This window comes from Castanea sativa, chromosome 1 (genome assembly GCF_040712315.1).
Source record: "Castanea sativa cultivar Marrone di Chiusa Pesio chromosome 1, ASM4071231v1".
NCBI classification, from domain to species: Eukaryota; Viridiplantae; Streptophyta; class Magnoliopsida; order Fagales; family Fagaceae; genus Castanea; species Castanea sativa.
In genome coordinates, this window is record NC_134013.1 from 17,747,824 (window position 1) to 17,768,741 (window position 20,918).

Below are 20,918 nucleotides of genomic sequence, written 5' to 3' on the forward strand. Positions count from 1 at the left end.
AATTTTATAATATTAAAAGAAGATGGATAGCTTTAAAAAATCAATATCACCAACACAGTCAAACACGTAATCAACTTTTGAAGATCATAAATTAATTTATAATATAAACAAGTAGATATTCGTGCTAAACGATAAACATAACCCCAATTTTTCTAAGTTTTGTGCAGAGTATATACCACTGCTGATTTAGTGTTTTTCAACAAACATAAAATTCCTTTCACCCTAAATCACAAAAATAATTTAAATATATAAAATATTTTTTAAGATTGTTGAATATATTTCAACAATTTACTTATGTGATAAAGCAAACGAAACAACATACAAATCTAAATATAAGCAATAATACAAATAGATGTGATAAGCAAAAACAATAAATAGATACTATATATATAAGAAGAAATCTGCAAATAATTAAAAACTCACAGACCAAATGCGTGAAGGATGAATGATTCAGGTCAAGTCTTGTGTTTGACACAATCTCCTTAAAATAGATTTCGCCCCTCACATAATCTGTGGTGCTTTGAGACTCACGGATGTCTGCCTCCCAAGATAAAATGATCTACAGCATGAAGAAGAAGCACACTAGGTTTGTACTTTGCGAACTACTCTATGTCTTTTTCTCTCTCTTTGACTTAAATGAATGCAAAAAATTATTTTCTCTTTGAGAGAGTTTTTTTTTTTTTTTTTCAAAAAGTCCATTTTCATGAATGAGGGACAATGAATTTATATATGTTAGTGAACAGACACACTGTTCAAAGAAAAATGGTTGTGCACAGACTAACTAACTCAAAAAATAAAATAAAATAAATTATTATTTGGACAAGAGGGCCCAGTTCACATATGGCAAAGCCCAACCCAATGTTTGGCCCCTGAGCATATAAACTCATATATTATCTCTTTCCTTTTCTATGTGGGATTTAGGATTTTCATCACTTTAAATAACATCTTCAAGTGAATAAATTTAACGTCAATTTCTTACTCACTCAATACTATTTTTCCAACACAAATTGTGTCAAAGTGTGTAGACAAGTGTGTGGTCTTAAACTTTTGAGTAAACCACTCTCTCAGGAACGGAATCAAGATTCAAACTTAGGGAGGGTTGAAGTTCTTTGTTCAAAGATTTAAAAAAAATGGAATATTAATACTAGAGGTTGACAAAGTTGCTTTATTAGCATTAATTTATTAATTATTATTTGTATTTTTTCTTTTGAAAAAAATTTAATAATAGGATTTTGTAATCAAGAATTTTGTAAGTCAATTGACAAGTTTTAATATTTTCAAGGTCTAACTCATGTGTGGATGGAGCAATCAATATGTGGCATAGGAGTTGTCTCTATGGCTATGAGGGTGGAGTCATTTGAGAGGAGCATAGAGTTCTCAAGTGAGAGGGAGAAATTGGGTAAAAGTTATTGGCTTTTTGTTTTATTTTTTTATTGCTAGGATTTGTAATTGATTTGTTGTTATTGTTTTTGCTTAGACCGAATTTATGATTTGTCCAAAGATTTTTCTTATTATCTAGATATGTGCATTCATTTATAGATTTTTCTTGTTATCTATTTGTTGGATTTCTTGGGTCAATTTGTAAATTTTTTGGGGAAGGGGGGCCAAGTATATAAATTTAAGAGCCAGAATTAAAATTCTTTTTGTTAATATACATGCTAGTATTTTTTTTTTCAAAGGTTGGGGGGGGGGGGGGGGGCATGGCCCCCCTCAACCCTTGAGTGGTTCCGTCTTTGCACTCTCTCACATTATCCACCCCTGAAAAGAATAATTACATATACCAAATACACAATAAATTTTTTAAAAAAAGGAACACAAAAAAAAAAATTATATGTAATATCATTTTCCTATAAAATTCACCACTCGTATTTTTTTGTCCTATGTTTGTAAGATCCAAGCTCTATAATTGCAAAAATTATCTCTTATACCGGCTCTATGCAACAAGGCTCTTACTAACATGTGGGTTGTACAAGTGTGGGACTCATATTCTTGTGAAATGTCTGCTTTATATGGTGTAATGGGCATACATAACTCCCTCTCACATGAGGTGGGTTTCACTCTTGTGAAAAGCCAATTCACAATTGTAGGGGTATTAGGCCTAGCAATATATATATATCCATGTATATATTGGGCCGGGGGCCCAATTCGAGGGGATGAAGTAGTCCGAGGAGAGGTACACATTATCAGGGGAGTCCATGTTAGTAAGAGAAGAGGCTAGTTTTGATCATAAGGATCCCTAAGGGTGGTTCGAGGATGAATGTCCCCTCAGCTGAGCAAAGCAGAGGTCCAAAAGGGTGGTCTGCCATCCAGGGCAACGTCCTAGGAGATTTTATTAATACGGATAAACATCACAGAAACACAGGAGAGTGAGAAATCCTAAAATATCTAAAGAGAAAGTTGTTACTACCGCATTGAATGCTCTGCAACTAACTCTCTAGCTACATTAGTGAGGAAGTGATACCTGAGTAGTAGTGTTCAGCCTTACAGCTACTTCCAAAGGTTTCAGGAAGGTGCTGATGAGACAAGTATCCAAACCAACAATCTGATCCATACGTGGAGGGTAGAAAGAGGAGAAAGGATAGTATAAAAGGGAGAAAAGACCCTCAGGATATGGGATCGGGGAAAAATGAGAGAAAAACACTGTAGACTGAATAACAATATTTGTAATCTATCTCTTAGTGAGATATATAGAAGAATCAACCTCCTATGATTGAGTCCGATGACGATTTTCCTTATATAAAATTGCTTCATCTTTATTCAATTGTCATCTTGGCTCACTACTATTGTTGTACAAACTCATTGGAACCTAGATTTCTAACCCACTCTCTACAAATTCATTGTATTAGGTCTTTAGGTCTATTCCCTTCCCTCTTTTAGGTACAAATTGTGTCCCTACAACAACAATCCCATAGATGCCTATGCCAATCCTCTATTAACATCCTAAGGTATCACATGACACAACGATTCCTTAGATGCTTGTGTTTTTGTTTAATAATCTCAACTCAAATCAAAACAAGTGTAACGACAATGACCATTTTGACATAAACTTAAAAATATAAGGACTAACATGGTACATCCCACATGATCATCATTCATTAGGGTTTTTGAGCTCAAATCTCTCACAAGTCATGTTCCTGATCTTGAACCTTAGTACATACCATATGGCAGATGCCAAACATAAAGCAGTGAAATTTATTTTCTTGGCTTATACTTAATTAATGTTTTAGGATGCAAAAATATCAATTCATTTAGAAGCGAGTTTGCTTGAATTACAAAAAGTTTTTTTGTGTGACCAACATACTAAGCGACTAGAAAAAAATTTACTTTCAAACTAGTTTAGATCTATTTTCTTCTATTTCATTATGTAGTTATTGAAGAGATCATTTATGTATAATTTTAGTCACATGACTCTTTTAATAAGTCATGTGACTTGTTTAGATAATACAAATAGATAGTCTTATACATAACCGCATAGTGGATGGGAGAAGATACCTCCTCCCAATCACATATGGGTCTCATAGGGAACTCATCAATTAGGGATGAACTCAAGATTTCAAATTAGGGGAGCTAGACATCCATATAGTATTAACAAACTATAAATATACAAAATCACTATTATTTAATACATTAAGATGCAATCATCTACCAATAAAGACAAAAAAAAATATACAATAATATTGTTTTTTAATACTAGGTTGGCTAGGATTTTTTTTTTGTTTTGAAGTTATTGTTTTTGTCTAGTTTTTGGGTTAGATATAAAATTACTAGTTGGCTAGGCTGGCTAGGCTAATTGGAGAGGAAGGGAACTCAAGGTTTTGGAAGAGAGGGGTCCAACTACAAAAATGATAAATATAACCAATAAAAAAATTTCTTTGGGCCAAGGGGCTGAGGCCCTTGGGTCCATCCCTACCATTAAGTGCAAGAAGGTGCTATATATAACCGTCACACTAGATATTTTCTCCTATACCACACAAATGCAGAAGCATTTACAATTGAAACCCACGTGATTGTGGGCCTTACGCGAAGGACTTTGAATGGCAAAACATCTGAGCATACAAAGTCTTATTGTGAATGTTGATTCCTCTGATGTAGTTAATCTAATTTCTTCCCCTGCTTCCACTAATAGACTAACCCAGCCTTTGGTGGCTGAATGCAGGGACACTCTCCAAGCTTTCCATCAAGTCCGGCTCAGCCACTGCTTCAGGGAAGCCAACCAAGTAGTTGATTCTGTAGCTAGGATGGGTTGCTCTCAACAAGAGGCTTTTGTGTATTATGTTACACCTTTGTTTATGTTGGACATTTTATCTTTTGGCAGTGCTAATAGCAGGACTTCTAATGTTTCTATTGCGCCTGAAACTTTTGTAATGTCTGAAACCCGCTCCTTGGCGAGTTAGTTTTAATAGACTCTCTGTTTACCCCCCCCCCCCCCCCCAAAAAAAAAAAACCCACATGAAGGAATGGCACACTATGTTGTTAAGTTGCATTCGGATGAGAGCCACACTCTCTATGATATAGCTAGGATCTATTCATTAAGCTAATGTGAAATCATCCTAAGAATTTTGAGTACAAGTGAAAACACAATAATTGAATTAACAAGTTTTTACTGGTTCTAATATGAACTCCTCATTGATATCACATTAATTTTTATGTACCAATAACAACTCACTGCTTTGGCTGTTGTAAATTTTTTTGTGAAATATTTTATGACTCTAGACTTGTTTTTCTTTTCTTGGGATAGGTACATAGTGGGAAAAAGGAGGTGGAATTTGAACCACAAACATAAAGTACCATAAAAGATATCATTACTACTAAACTATCACTTAATACCTTCAGAGAATAAATCAACTATCAAATATAGAACTTTAGTTACAAGACCATCTAGGACAAGATACATTACAAGCAAAGTTTGTTGAACAGTTGAAGCTAACACAGATTTAAAAAAATCTCAACCATTTTAAATTCAAACCTGCTGTATCAAAGCATTGCCCTTTGGACGTGTAGGGTTTATGAACAAGAAGATTATCTGCAAGTACTTAACACTCATTTAGTGTTGGAGTATTTTTTATAAAAAAAATTATTGTACACCATATCATGAGTTGGCAAAGTCAATATTTTGATTAGTAAACTTTTTCAAACGTTGATGGCACTCTTAAAACTATCATTTTTAATATGAGAAATGCTAACGAATATCCTTAGTGTATTGATTGATAATCTATTTAAAGAAAGTTTTTATGGAAAAAGAAAAAAAAATTAATGTTTTAACAGCTTTTTTCATTTCCTATAAAAGTGGCGTCAAAACTTTCCTAAAATAAATTGTTAACCAATACCCTAATGACACTCATTAGCATGACCCTTTTAATATTTCCTTATTAAAGTTTTCTTGCCAAAACATTTTTGAAGCCTTAACCTTAGTAAGGTTACTAATCTATTACTATTAGGCTACTTACTATGGATATTTGAAATATATAATTTCATTAAACATGACTTTAAAGTGGCATGATTTCTTAGGCTGTATTCAGCCAAATTTGTCCCATCATTAAAAAGGGAAAGATAAAGTTTTCCCATACACCTTTGTCATGGAAAACCAAAAAAAAAAAAAAATTTGGGTTCAAGAAAGTACGGTTCGAGAGCTTGAGAACTTCTTATTCTACAAGTGGTGTAAACTTGTTAGGATATATAGCTTGGTGGCTAGGCTTGTTATATCCTAGGAGTGGCATGCAAAATTGTTTAGTCTACTAGACTGGAAAACTCTGTAAACAATGTGTATCATCTCAAGAGAGCAACTTAGTCCGCACCTCAACTCCTTCACCTCAAACTCATAGAATTGATGGTAACTTGTTTATTATGTTATGTAATGATTTGAAGCATCAGCAAGGTAATGTTTTTTAATTTATTCCGTAAATTTGTGGTGAAATACAATTTAGTAAAATATCATTATCTAAATTATTATTCTGTAAATAATGAATTACAATTTATTTATGAGTTATGTTAACGGATACCCTTAAAACAATTATTAATAAACTATTATAGAAAAACTTTGACAACACTTCCATGGAAAATATAAAAAACTGGTAACACTATTTATTGTTTTATCATTCTCTCAAGAAAAAGTTTATAAAAATAGTTCCTAAATTATTGGTTAACATTTTCCTTTATTTATTAAATACTTATGTTCTTAGGAACAACATTTATACTATTAAATACTCTTGCCAAATCAAGTCATATAATCGAACAGTTGAAGCTAATACATATTAGAAACCTCAAGGTCCTCAACCATCAAATATATCTTTCATTGTACAAGGAATATCATGCCCTGAGCAACAGTTCGTACACATTACTGTCATAGTCCCCACTGACACGCTTCAACATTTCAAAAATTTTGCGACTTCCTAAGAAATCAATCCGTTTGAAAACCACATAACCACATTCCGCTGTTTCTATACTGGAGTACACTGATCGCAGCCGGTTTGCACTTGTTGAATCAGTGTGAATTGCAGCCTCTATTTCGTCAACACACATGTTCTCCTGCAGAAGAGCAAACATACACATCAAGGTCCCTGGTAAATAAATCAGCTCCACTGTCTGGTAAATGCAATAGCCAATAAGTTGTATTGATGAACATAAACATAAAAAGTGATTAAACTAATAACCCCCTTTAAGCTTCAAAAAAATCCATCACAGTTATACATAATGGGTTAAATATAGTCACATATATATGTTTTCTGTTGAATTTGTTCTTGATGCAATAACATGTCACAATGGTGATCAAAAAATTTGTCTAATTAATAGCAAATATAGGCCCTTCTAGTCCGTTTGACAAAATTGGTTTCGCTTCCAACTTTTTGTCTCACATATTTCTAAATAAATAAGAAAATTAATTTTTTTTAATATTATATATATAAATAAAACTAACATTTATCTTTTTTATCCCATGTACTTTTAACAAATAAACTATCGAAAACTATAGGATGCCAATCTCACTCCAAATACCATATTGAAATTTGATAACCAAACCAACTATGAAAGATAAAACATTGAAAATCTCATGAGAAAAAGAAAATTAATTATTACTTAAGCATTAGAAAATATATATAGACGGACACGGGAAGGCATGTCTTTACCTGATAAAATTCATAGATATGATCTAACACTTGCATACACGTAAAGCCGTTATTGCTGAAAAACGTTCTTGAAGAAGGCCCCATCTCACCAAATCGGTCAATGGGAAACAGTATGGTAAGAAAATGGTATTTAAATATCAATTCGGATTTCTCACTGCAATCAGGCCACATAAAAGTTAAATGATGTGAGATAATACTCTCCTCATGGATAGAAAACTCTGTTATAAGTTATAACCAGCAACATAGCATAAGAAGCACACATGCGGTTCATAAAATTCGTATAATGGTACCATATGAACAAACTTCACATATTCTCATTAGATCATAAGAACATAATTTTGATTGGATGTCGCCACATTGAAGTTTCTTATCGAGTCTAGCGCACAGGACACTGATATCCAAGCCGAACTCAATTTGGTGAATCACTTTATAATTTACATCCGGCGACATCACACACATGTTTTTAAATTACCGATTTAAGCTATTAGGGAAATAAAAAATTTAATTATTTAACTATATATATACATCTAACACTCCCTTTCACATGGTGTTCGTTTGGGAACTTCCCACGTCTGTGTTTCCACGTTTTTCCTTTTTAGCCGCAGTTGTTGACTTTACTTCGGTGTACAATGCATATCAGTGGGTCTCATGCACTGTTCACCAGACCCACAAACTTCACTTTTCAACTACTCTTTTTTATTAAAAATAGGTCTCACGACACTATTCACACATTTAATAATTATTTTATTACAGTGTTTTCGATTTTCAGTTTTCAGTTTTCAGCTATATTTAAACGGACCCATAGACTTAAACTCCATTTTTAATAGATAAAGTCCAACACGTAAGATTTTAAAAAGGAGGTAGAGTGAAGGAAACAGTAATCATACTTAAGACCTCGTACTCTGATACTATGTTAAATTTACCAATTCTATAAAAAATTTAAGCCATTATAAAATGATAAATTTAATTATTTAACCTTGTACTTAATTCTAACGCATGTAAACAAAGATGAAGTGATACAATGGTGGGTAAAATCCATCCATCAATCTCACGCCTATCAGCAAAGATCAAATCTACATATTAGCAGTGAGAGAGGGAGAACAACAACCGTTCTGTAAGTGGCTGGGTTGAGTGCACAAATGAAGCTTCTGAATCCCCTTTTGCATCTCGGAATACAGATGAGGAAGGTTCACTAGTACAACCATCATTGAAAGAGAATGTGAAAATTGAAGCAGTTGAAGTTGGCTCGGATATTGACCAGCAGATTGAATCCAAAAGGCTGATTGGAGTTATTGGACGTATTAGGGTTTGACAGACCTGTAATAACAACAGAATTCACAATTAAATGACTTCACAGCAACACAAGTCAAAATCCATTGATGCAGTGTTCGTTATCAAACAGAAACATTCAAGATTACCTACAAAGATGTCCAGCATTTCCGAACTTAAGTGAAGGTCAAGCAATCATGCAAAGACCTTCCATTGGGGATTTACTACTTACTAAAAAAGAAAGACTTGCAATTTTTCAGGTCAAAAATTACTAACTGAACAAAATTTCAAACAGTCAACTATGTTCAGCTATCATAAACCACCCTTCATGTTTCTTCTTAATGTGTGTGTGAGTACATGAGTGTGTGCGCTCAAGCACGTGGGTATAGTATCTTGCAATCTAGTGCCAGATGTAGGTTCACTAAAAAATTCTTGCAGCAGAGTAAGTAAATTGTTTTTCTTTTGAGCATAAACAAAAGTAAATTGTATTTCTCTTGCCTTTAGAGTTTATATGTATTATAATCCAGCTTAAATTATATGCACAGTTAGCTTTCTGAATTTAGTGAAGCAAAGTACGGAGTCTTAATTCTAAACAACAAAATCCTGGATGAGATGATTGACTTCTTACCTGCATACGACGATGACGGCGATTTCTTACCCCAATATTAGCGTATTTCACAATGAGTTGACTTTCATTGAGGCTTGCTTTATTTCTAAAACTCTGATCATCTTCAGGGACGTTTTGCTCATTTGTTTCCTAGGAAATGTCAATGATAACAATATTAAATATATATGCACTGTTATTTAAGTTACACCATATCTTTTTATATACTGAGTTTAATATTGTTATTTAAACGTGTAACTTAAACCTAACCTAGTGTAACATTCAAAGTTAAACCTGATATAATTCTAAACAATGTTATATCATCTAATAATTTTTTAAAAACATCATTAACCTTAGTATAAAAACATTACATCATTCCCTATCATTCTCCATACATTGTTATAACTGGCCAAACCATTTCTAGAGTTACACTATATGTAACATTCAAAGTTAGATCTTCCTCAACATCATTCCCCACCCCCCAACCCACCTTTCTTTTCCTGCTAGCAAGATTTGAACATTAAACGTAGTCCAACGTCACTCCACCCATTGATCACCCAGAGGTTTGGGGCAAAAAAGAGGAAGACACTAAATAAAACATTATATTTTTGTATTCTATGTTTCATACATACCAATATGTGCAAAGGAATAGAAATAGCATTTCATAGTATTAAAATTAAAGAATCAATAATTTACCTTCCTTGTAATGCTATTTTGTGAATCTTCAAGCATCATACCAACCTGCCTAGCCAAGTCAGCAGACATGTGAACAAGCCGTTGTACGTATTTCTCCTTCGCTGTTTTCAGAACCCACAGGGGCTGAGAAACATCATAAATTAGATGAACTTCATTGTGATAAAAGGTAATTACATAGAGCACTCTTTGATCTCTATTATATCAATGTTTTCCACATTGCAGACAATGTCACCAATGGTACAAAGGTTACGATATATAAATATGAAGACAACCAAAATTTAGTAAAGTGCGACATGCCAACCGTCTGAGAATCGGAACTTTCATAACAAATAATATCCATTCTTTGTAAAACTAGAGATAAGAATATTCATTCACATAAACATAAAATGCAATGCAAAGGGACTCACTGTGATGATGTTACTAGAGTGGCCAAGATATCTTTGGACCGTAGTCCCTTCACAAACCACATGACTAGCACTGGAACCAACAAACCATTGTTCTACAAGTTTGGCACCTTCTCTAGCAACAGTCTCAATGACCTACCAAAGATATTAATCATCTCAGAGAGTTTGTCAAGGTACCTGGAGAGATGCGGGCCTAGCCAACGCAGGGTGTACCCACTTAATAATAAATAGACATAAAATGTAAAACTTTCTAACAGCTAGATAGCACCACAACAGATAACAGACATTAAAATCAATCAATGTCCTGAAATATGCCACAGCATTTAAAGACATTAACCTAACATTTCAAGGAGACTTAACGGAGCCAAGGAAAACAAACGCGTTCTTTCATTTGACTCTTTGGGGGCTCTCTCATCTTATCTCAGTTTCTTTCTTCTTTCTCACTCCCAACAAAGCCCAGCCATGGCCGACTTCTCCTTGCACGCACAGCACCGCGACTGACAGTTCTTATGACCGGAATCACCCTGAAGATTTGATATCAGCTTTCTAAACCCCACCCAAAAAAAAATCGTAGTTCAAATTTTAATATCTGATATATGGTTTTGCTCTTTATTTTCTTGTTTTCTTTGTCAAAGAGCATCCTTTTCTTTCATTTATAGCACTAAAGATTATACCTTTCTTTGATTGAAAATTTTTCCTTTCCTTGCTTTAGATCTGTGGTAACTGTAGTAGGTGTATGAGTCTCTCTCTTTTTTCCCTTGGGTCTTATTTTCTTTCACTTTTGATCAGTTTGATAACTGTGTTTTCTTGTTGGGTGTAAAGCTAGATAATTTTTCTTTGATTTGAAATTTGGGGTTTATGGGTATGACCCGCATGCCTGTGATTGAATAAGTGACTTGCTTATAGTTGGAGTGTGATGGGTCTCTAGGTTTTGGCATTAACTAAGAGTAAGTTCCAATTTAGTTGATTGAAACAATCATAAAATCTTCTTTTCCAAGGGGTTCGGTAAACAAAAATAAAAATTAAAGAAAAAATAAATAAAAAACAGAGAGAGACTCATACACCAACAACAGTTACCCAAAATCTATAACAAAAAAATTCAATTAAAAAAAAGCATAATATTTCGTGCTATAAATGAAAGAGAGAGATGATCTTGGCAAAGACAACAAGAAGAGAAAAGGAAGAAAAATACATAAATTTGATATCAAAATTTCCCCAAGAAACAGAGGTGGATGGCTGAAATACAGTTGATACACAACATTGTGTGAGTATGGAGAACTGGAGAAGCCGATCGGAAGGCAGTTCAGGGAAACCTAGTCGGAAATCGCCGATTACGGCTACGGGCGCCGATCCTGCGACACAGATACGAGATTCTCACTCGACGCGAATCGGACGTCGTTCGAAGCTGGTCGAATGTCTTTCGATGATCCTCGAATGTCTTTTGATGAGCCAAGAGCTTCTTGGGATGGCTATTTAATTGGTCGAACTTTTCCTAGAATGCCCACTATGGTTTCGGTTGTAGAGGATCCTCCTCTCCCTCCTCCTCCTCCTCCGGTTCATGTTGTGAGGACCGATACTCAGATTCCGGTTGAGGAACCGGGTGGTGAGGAGGAGATGTTGGGGTTTTCTGTGTTGCCAGGTAGGTCAGCTTAGACGAGGACCAATGACCATCGCTAGGTTTGAGGATCCGGATAATGGAGATTAGGAAATTCTATATGTGAATTAGAGAACAGGATGACAGAACAATATCAATGACTACATCTTAATCCCATCTTATTGGGGTGGCCACTTTAGTATAAGACCATTTAGCAAACAATTTGAAAAACTGATTAAAGGATATTTGGAACTACCAAATGGGTACACTGAGGATGAAAATTAGTGCTGTACTGGCCACCTAATCTCTCCGTTGCTTCCATCACTTGTTCCGTTGCTTCTGCCAAAACAAGAACCACAAACATTAGCTATCTGAATACTAACAATTCTACTTGGTGATGAGGCAAGATTTTCACATAATCATATGGGAAAAACCATTAATAAAAAATATTAACTTGTAACATTGCTTTGTTACAAATAATTTCGATGTACAGCCCTTGTGTCAATATTTTATAACGAGCGTGAAAAAACAAAGACAAAACTTTAGATGTGCCTTAAGTTTTCCAATTGAAGTTAGCTATATTGTATTGGCCAATGTAGCAAAAGCAACTATATCTTTTTTGAGGACAATTAAATTCAATCATGTAATTTATTGGTCAATGCAATTACATGGTTGAATTTAGGTGTAAATGCACTTTTAATCCTTACATTTTGACTTTTTTTTTTTTCATTTTAGTTCAAACATTTTATTTTTATCACTTTTAGTTCCTAAACCAATTAACACGGGACATTTAAGTCCTTGAAGCACCATTCCGTCAGTTAATTAACAGGAAAAGCTGACGTAGCTGACGTGGGTATTAAAATATTATTAAAAAAATTATTTAACATTTTTTAAATGCCAAAATTAAAAAAAAATTAATTACTCAATTTTAATATAAAAAAAAAACAAACAAAAAAAGTTATTTTCTTTCAAACAAAAATTTTACTTTCTTTTAATTAAAATGAATTTTTTTTATTCTGATCTTTTTTTTCTTCAGAAGAACATATTGATGTTCTTTATGTTTTTCCTTTCTTGTACTTTCTTTTTTTTTTTTTTCAGAAGAACATGTTCATGTTCTTTGTGTTCTTCTGTATAATCAATCTCCAACAAAACACAAACCCTAAATCCAGATCCTAACCAAACCCCAAACCCATATCCCTAGTAAAGCAAACATTTGCCTTCAAACCCATAAATTTTCTTGGCAAACAAACATAAAAAAAAACCCACTGGAAAAAAAAAAAACCCAAATCACCACCACCGAATCAAAGAACATGAAAATCAAACCAAAGCAAAAGAACAAAAACTCAGCAACCAGCAAAGCACCACCACCAATTCAAATCATCCACTACCACATCAACGAAACCACTCCCAGAAAATACCTTGCAATCCGAAGTCCAAACCAACAACAAACCCAACCAATGATCACCGATCTGACCAACCAACCAACCAACTACTCCTGCAATCTGAAACCCACACAAACAGGTCAGACCACCAGTCACCACCACTATCACCGATTAGTCCATCAAGCCACTACAACCCACACCAACATCAAACCCATCCAACGATCCACCCCCAACAACCACCGGACCAACCATCACTTCACAACCATTGATTCGAGAGATAGCTTTAGAGATTTTTCCAAATCCACGATCTGAGAGAGAGAGACTTTAGAGCTTGAGAGCTTTAGAAAGATGAAAGAGAGAGGGAGATTTTGGTCTGAGAAAGAGATCTTTAGAGATTTTCGTTTGGGTAAGCAAACCCAGATCTACGATCTCTTGCTTCTCAACCCAGAAAACCCACTGACCAACGGTTGTTGTTGTTGTTGTACGCAGCCGTTTAATGGGTTTCGTTGATTTTGTTGTGCTTGTAAATGTCTTTGTGGGTTTCGTTTTTGTGGGTTTCGTTTTATGGGTTTCGTTGTGTTTGTAAATGTCTGTGGGCATGTCTTTGTGTTTGTAAATCTAATTGATTTTATAGGCTTCGTTGCTAAGGAAATACAAGAAAAGAGAAAAAAAAATGATTTTTTAAATTTCTGGACAAGGTTTGCTAGGAAGAAAATGAAGAACATGATTAAAGGGAAAGAAAACATGTTCTAGATTCTTCATGTTCTTCCCCAAAAAAGAGAAACAAAATTATTTTAATTTTTTTCTTTTCTTTTTAAAAAAATAAGAAAGTTATAAATTTTACTATTATTTTATTGCTTCGTCAGTTTTTCCGTTTGTTTGGTGACGAAATAGTGCTTCAAGGACTTAAATGTCCCGCGTTAATTGGTTTAAGGACTAAAAGTGGTAAAAATAAAATGTAGGGACTAAAATGAAAAAAAAAAAGTCAAAATATAAAGACTAAAAGTGCATTTACGCCTTGAATTTAATTTGAAAACCTTAGGGTAGAGTTGTAACTTCATTTGACTGAAATACCCTTGAACCATCCCAAATTTCTAAAATAGCCTCAAACATCAAAAATAACAAAAACACCCCTGACACATAAAATGATCAAAATAAGAATGTGTTTGGATCCGGATTATTTTTTCTACGTTTTGCTTTTTGCGTTTTACTTTTTTTTTTTTTTTCTTCGTTTCTGTTGCGGGGGACAAAACGCGCAGTGCACACACTGTTCACGTACTTTTTCAACAATTTTTTTATTAAAAATAAGTCTCACATTACTATTCACACATTTAAAAATTATTTTGCTATAGTGTTTTCAGTTTTCTTTTTTCAGCAATAAGTTCTATCCAAACGGACCCTAAATCTAAGATGCTTAAAATTACCCAACTATCCTTGTGGGATCCACCCAGCTTTGAGCGTGAGGAAATATCCACCTCAAACGGGCAGTATTTTTCCAATTTCATGCATCTGAACACAGGCATTGACCTATTTGACTCAAAGACGCTAGGACCACCTAAAAAAACAAAGCAGGACACAACAAAGAGAAATACAAACAAATTAAAAGGACTTTTTATGTGAAGAAACACATGGCACGGAACCGACATTCCCTAAAAAGAAACATTCCCAGAAAGAAGAGAAAAAACGAATAACGAATTAGAATTCATATAACACAAATGAAACAGGTAAAAGAAGAAGAACGATGACACATTTTATTACACAGAATGTGTGCGCAAATACACAGCCCAAATGCAGTAAATACGTGAAGTTGAAAATATGCCTTAAATTACATTTTCGGTATATTTTTGCAGTGTGTAAAACACACTGGGTGCACTAGTTTTTTTTTTTTTTTACCCCCAAAGAAGACGGTCTAAATTGGATACCTTTATGGCCTGTTTGGGAGTTTAGAGAGGGAGGAGAGTAGAGGGGAGTAGAGGGGAGGGGAGTAGTGGGGAGGAGAGTAGAGGAGAATGATTACCCTCCACCTTGTTTGGATGTTTTTATAATTAGTAAGGGGGAAGGGAGTAATTAGCCCTTCCCCTTGTTTTTAACATTGTAATTTTATAAATATAATAAGGGTAAATTAGGTAATTTACTTTATCAATAATTTTATGTGCTCTACTCTCTCTCCAAATCTCTCCAATTTGGGGGAATTAAAAATGAGGGGTTTGAGGTAGTTGAAACCCCTTCAAACTCCTCCAAACCCCTCCCCCTTCTTCCTTAAAAAACTCCCAAACAAGGTAATTGAATTACTCTCCTTCCCTCTACTCTACTCCCCCTCCATTTTTAAACATCCAAACAGGCCATTAGAGAGACCAGTGACACAGATAACAAGGCCTGCAAAGGGAGCGGTTGATCGAGCGGTGGCTGGCTCAGACGGAAGAGAGGACGAAGCAGGAGTCATTGGCTCAAGTGACTGTATACTTCTTATAGAAGACATTGGAGATGAGACCCCAATCACTAGCTTCGAACACCCTTTACTCTGTACCACCTCAACTTTACCACCACCAACACCATCCATAACCAAAAACTGATTCAGTTTGAAGGTGAAGTGGTGGAATATGTTATAAGCATACAATAATTAATTAAGAAATGGACAAAAGAATCAAAATATATGAAAATCTACGGAATGTAAAAGGAGAGGCAGGAGACTGTTAAGGCCTGATGTTTATAGAGTTAAATGAAGGGTTGTTGGTTGTATTTGAGATAACCACTCTCCTGAAGGGGAAATAAGAAAGAGAATTTAGGATAATTTTTCTGCTACCTTTATTCATACGTTCTGCCCTTTAAAAAGGCATATAACAGTTACATCAGAAATTCAAATTACAAATACAAACAACTGCTGATTAACAACCAATCTACACTTATGTCTTCCTACATAATAGGGATGGCTGAATAAATAACTCCTAATTTATTTAAACTCCTAAACTGCTCCCAATACTTGTCATTCCTAATCTTTAACTCCAATTACACTTCTTTATCCTTATCCTAAGTCTCTGCAGAAATTGATGTGCAAGTTGAGAGTCCAAGTGTAGTTACACGCAGATGTTGTTGGTTTGTTGCTGAATCATAACAAAAGAATGAAGTTTTGAGGAAATAGTGACTTGTGTTGAAGGACGTTAGTCCTTCTTATACTCTGACTGACTGAGAGTTTTGTCAAAGGGTCTACCACTGCCGGGCCAAATTTGGCAGTCGAACTTAAATTCTAACTAATCAATAAAGATATTTTTATAATTAAACTCCAACTACTAGTCAATAGATTAAAAAAAAAATAGTAATACAATGTACAAAATAAAATGTTACAATCATTTCACAACATTCTTAAATTAACACATCAACTCACATATATATGGGCTCACCACAATCTCTAATTAAATTTTTTGCTATACTAATTTAAAAATGTTGTGAATTTTGTGTTGCTAGCCTTTCTCAAAAGAATAATATACTACATCCATAACATTTTCACTATAAATCTTTAGTGGCAATTTGTTATTAATATGTAAAAAAATGATATCAGTGGTAGACCCATTTTCACTATAAATCTTTAGTGGCAATTTGTTATTAATATGTAAAAAAATGATATCAGTGGTAGACCCAAATTAGAACCAATGACATATATATTACCACCTAGGATTTGTTATAAAATTTTTGTGGAAAAATTTTGTGATGCATCATTACTCAATTGATTATGAAAGACAAAAAGGGAGGATTGCAAAATGTAGGAGTACCAATGTCCACTCATTTCTTTGTTTTTAATTTTAATTTTTTTTAATCCTTGTAGCTTAAAAATTAAGTTTTCTGAAAAATTAATTAAGTTTCAAAAGGGTTCTCTAGATAATTTGTTACAAGCCATAAACACAATATAATAATAATAATAATAATAATAATAATAATAATAATAATAATAATAAGAAGAAGAAGAAGAAGAAGAAGAAGAAGAAGAAGAAGTGAAAATCTCAAAAAAGAGTTTAAAAAAATTCAACAAAAGTTATAAAAAAATTTAGATGAACAACTCATATATGAACAAGAAATTTATTTAAAACTCTACATTTTTTTTGCATATAAACAAAGTATAAGAATATATTTTAAGTAAAAAATATATATTATTTAATTAAATTTATATATATATATATATATATATATATATATATATATATATATATATATATATATATATATATATATATAGTTTCAATTTAAACATCACCTTACGCCCCAAAATCCCTTGTTATTTTTTGTCCCCAAGCATTGATAATGTTACACATTTTTTACCCCAAAATATATTATTGGTCCCTAAAATTTATCTACTAAGGTTGCGTTTGGTAATGGCTTAAAAAGTCAGTTTTTTCAACTTATCTTTGCTATTATTTATGGGTCCTATTGCACTTTTTGTTACTATCTAAGGGACCCACTGTACTATTTCAACCACTTTTTAGTTTTATTTACAGTACTTTCAGCAAAAAGTTTCCAATTTCAATTAAATAAGATGTTCTCAAACAAACTCTTAAGTGTCTATTTAGGGACAACTTATAATTTAGCTTTTTGCTTAATTTTTTTTACTGAAAATGTGCTCAAATATATTTATACTTTAAAAAAGTGAGAAAAAGTAAGAAAAATTAAAGTTTTAAAAACTGCACATAAAAGCTAAAAAGCAAAAAACTAACTTATAAGCTAGAAAGTATGCGTTTGGTATTAACTTATTTAGATTTTTGCTTATTGGTTTTTACTGAAAGTGTGCTAAAATATATTTATATTTTGAAAATTTTAGGGGAAAAAAAAAGAGATTTTAAAAAGTTGTAAATAAAAACTAAAAACTAATAAATAAAAAAAGCTAGACACAAACGGACACAATGGTTTTGATCCTTGAATTTTTAAGTGAGTGTTATTGTCCTTGAAGTTTAAAAAATGAGTGCTATAAATCTCTGAAGTTAAAAAAAAATGAGCATTATTAATCCTTGAAGTTTTACAAATGAGAGTTATTGGTCAAGAAAACTAAGTAAGTTACCAATAGTGCTCACTTTTAAAAACTCATATACTAATAGCGCTCACATAAAATTTCAAGGACCTAAAAAGACTTTTTTTTTTAACTTTAGGGACTATTAGCACTCACTTGAAACTTTCGGAACCAAAAGTATTTAGTAAGTAAACTTTAGAGATAAACAGTATATTTTGGCCCTTTATATATACACACACACACACACACGGGGTGTTACTCTCCCTCACGCCCATTGTTCGTAAAAACTCATCGTAATGGTGCCACGTGTAAGACCTTGCACTTGTTAGGCCCTGGCTCTTGGGATACTGTACACAGGCATGTGTACCATTGGGCCCACGAACTCAGTCCAGACAAGCTTTGACGCCCATCAAAAGCCCGAAACAACAAGATAAAGACATTTATGACATGAACGGCGAAGGTGAGATCCTACCTGGTTGGAGAATGCATTTTCTCGAGAAGATGAGTCCTAGTATGCTCGGCATCACCTAGGGAGTATCGCTGCCAAGTAGTCCCTCTAACGGTGGAACCAATTCCAATGCCACTCTCACGACCTCCCGCTCCCAACTAAACACCCACTTAAGGGTAATAGCATTGGACCTCTCTTCCCACTCACCACGAAAATAATCATAACTCTTCCACTAGCCTTGGGCTATAAATAAGAGATGAGAATTTGAGAGAAGGAGATGGCAATTTGGGAGTAAATACTGAGAAAAGAGGGTCACCATTCTGAGAGAAAAAGGGAGAGCAATTCTGAGTGAAAAAGGGAGAGCAATTCTGAGTGTAGAGAAAATAAAGGTACTTAGGTTGTCAGGCATAGAATCACCCATAGTAGGAAATCCAAAACCCACAAAACAAATAGATTGTGAGCCCAGATAGAGGTTAGGCCCAACAACCACTTCTTGGGTACGCACAATATATATATATATATATATATATATATATATATATATATATATATATATATATATAACTTGTAGTTACAAGAAAGATTTGAACCATAAATATTTTCATTGGAAACACTACAAGATGTCAATTAACCTCTTTTTTTTTTTTGACCTATTAGATTCTTGGAAATAATGTTACATTTTCTATCTTTAAACTTTAAAAGGGATCTTATTTCCTCCCAAAATCATTGGGAAAAAAATCTTCTTTTTTTTACCTATCTTTATTGTAAAGTACCTAAATTATTAAAGAAAAAAATCTTCTAAAAAAGTTTAGGGGTAAAACACAAACCTTTTAAAGTTGATAGAGAAAAGAAAAAAAAAATTTATACCAAACTTTTACAGCGAAACAATATTTTAGCATAGCCTATTTGGCATCAGTTTCAACTTTTAGCTTTTAGTTTTTATGTACAACTTTTTAAAACCTCATTATTTCTCACTTTTTCAATTTTTTTCGAGATACAAGTATACTCTAGCACACTTTCAACCAAAAAATTTATGTAAAATGCTAAATAAACTGTTTCAAAACGGAAAGATTTCCTTTACTCCAAAAACAAAAAATAAGGGTATTTTCATGGAATCACCAGAAGAGTTCCATAATTCACCGTCCTTGATCTGTGGTGGTGGGGAGCCTATGTAAACTTATGGGGTCTAATTCATCTCATACTTTAACTGTGCAAGTGGTGCCATGCAAGGTCGATCAGGATGCGAAAGTGAAACGACCAATTTATTGTATTGAATTCATACATTAAAGTTGACAGGCTGTGCCGCTGTGGTAAGCCTCGCTTTGTCTTCTTTTTTGCTCTCTCTCTCTCTTTCATTCATGCAGAACGTACAGGTGTCGGTGACACACAGCCAGAACCCGACTTTTCTCAGAACAAATCAAACAGTGTCAAATAAGGAAAGTAGAGAATGATAGAAATAAACAGTGTTATTAAACCCGGTCTAGCCCAGCCGGTCAGACCGGTGACCCAGAGCATTGACCAGACCAGGTGATCAATTGGTTTGGAAAGGTATGTGATCCGGTCAAAACCGATGCAACCCAGTGGGTTTTAAGCAACCTGTGTGACCAGGTTGGGTTTTATTAACCCAGCCGATCGAGTTTGTGAATTGTGTGAAATTTCATTAATAAATTTACTTTATTGACTCTTTTATTATTTAAATGTATGATAATATGGTAATTTAAACAAGAAAAAACCTAAAAAATCCAAAAAAAGGCATTGTTCCTTGCGCCATGCAGATTCACACTTTGTACTTTGTAGTTTGTATGTGTACCATCATTTTTCAGTTTTCACAATTCTCAAAACCTACTGCTATGGGCTGCTACTGTTCATCATTTTTTTTATGCTTCGAAGTCTGAACTGATGTATTTTCTTTTGATTTCATTTGTGGCCTTATACAAGAGTGTAAACATGTAGATAACTTGAACTTGGAAGGGTTGGTTGAAGATGATGACAATTGGACCAACCAGTGAGAGATAGAGCAATAAGTTTAGAGTTTGAGATTTTCCTTTTTATTTATTTAATATACATCATTTTTAGACATGTAAGAAGATTTTCTTTAGCAAAAACTTTGTTGCAATCTTATGAAATTTGCTTATTTTCCTTGTGAATTTTATAGAATTTCTAATGCTATTGATTTTGAAATATTGATATTGAATTATAATGACGAGTTTAATTTAGGCATATGCCTTTTTTTAATTTACATATTCATGTTATGATTTCTCAAACTTAATTTTATATATATTTAATTTTTAAAATTTTTTTATTTGACCATGTGGTTCGATCGATGACCCACTGGTTGAACCAATGACCTAGTGACCTAGCTCATAGATCGGGTTAACGCCGGGTCCGGATTTAATAACTATGGAAA

The 20,918-nt window shown here is 33.6% G+C and overlaps 1 protein-coding gene across 1 annotated transcript; it reads right to left on the bottom strand.

The window, feature by feature from the left end:
- Nucleotides 1-6,279: 6,279 nt before the first annotated feature.
- LOC142621651 (uncharacterized) lies at nt 6,280-10,427 on the bottom strand. Its single transcript, XM_075794971.1, has 7 exons — nt 10,380-10,427; nt 10,098-10,229; nt 9,691-9,813; nt 9,019-9,147; nt 8,230-8,438; nt 7,122-7,275; nt 6,280-6,525 (listed from the first exon to the last, which is right to left on the bottom strand). Exons 1-7 carry the CDS (start codon nt 10,425-10,427, stop codon nt 6,307-6,309), a joined length of 1,014 nt encoding a protein of 337 aa, XP_075651086.1. The 3' UTR covers nt 6,280-6,306.
- Between the last annotated feature and the right edge of the window lie 10,491 nt (nt 10,428-20,918).

What these genes read in the sequence shown, in the direction of transcription:
- LOC142621651 (XM_075794971.1), bottom strand. Translation starts at nt 10,427, where the DNA reads ATGTCTTTAAATGCTGTGGCATATTTCAGGACATTGATTGATTTTAAT. An exon ending in GGACATTGATTGATTTTAAT is followed by an intron (nt 10,230 to 10,379) that starts GTCTGTTATCTG and finishes TATCTTTGGTAG; the next exon opens with GTCATTGAGACTGTTGCTAG. An exon ending in ACTCTAGTAACATCATCACA is followed by an intron (nt 9,814 to 10,097) that starts GTGAGTCCCTTT and finishes GATGTTTCTCAG; the next exon opens with CCCCTGTGGGTTCTGAAAAC.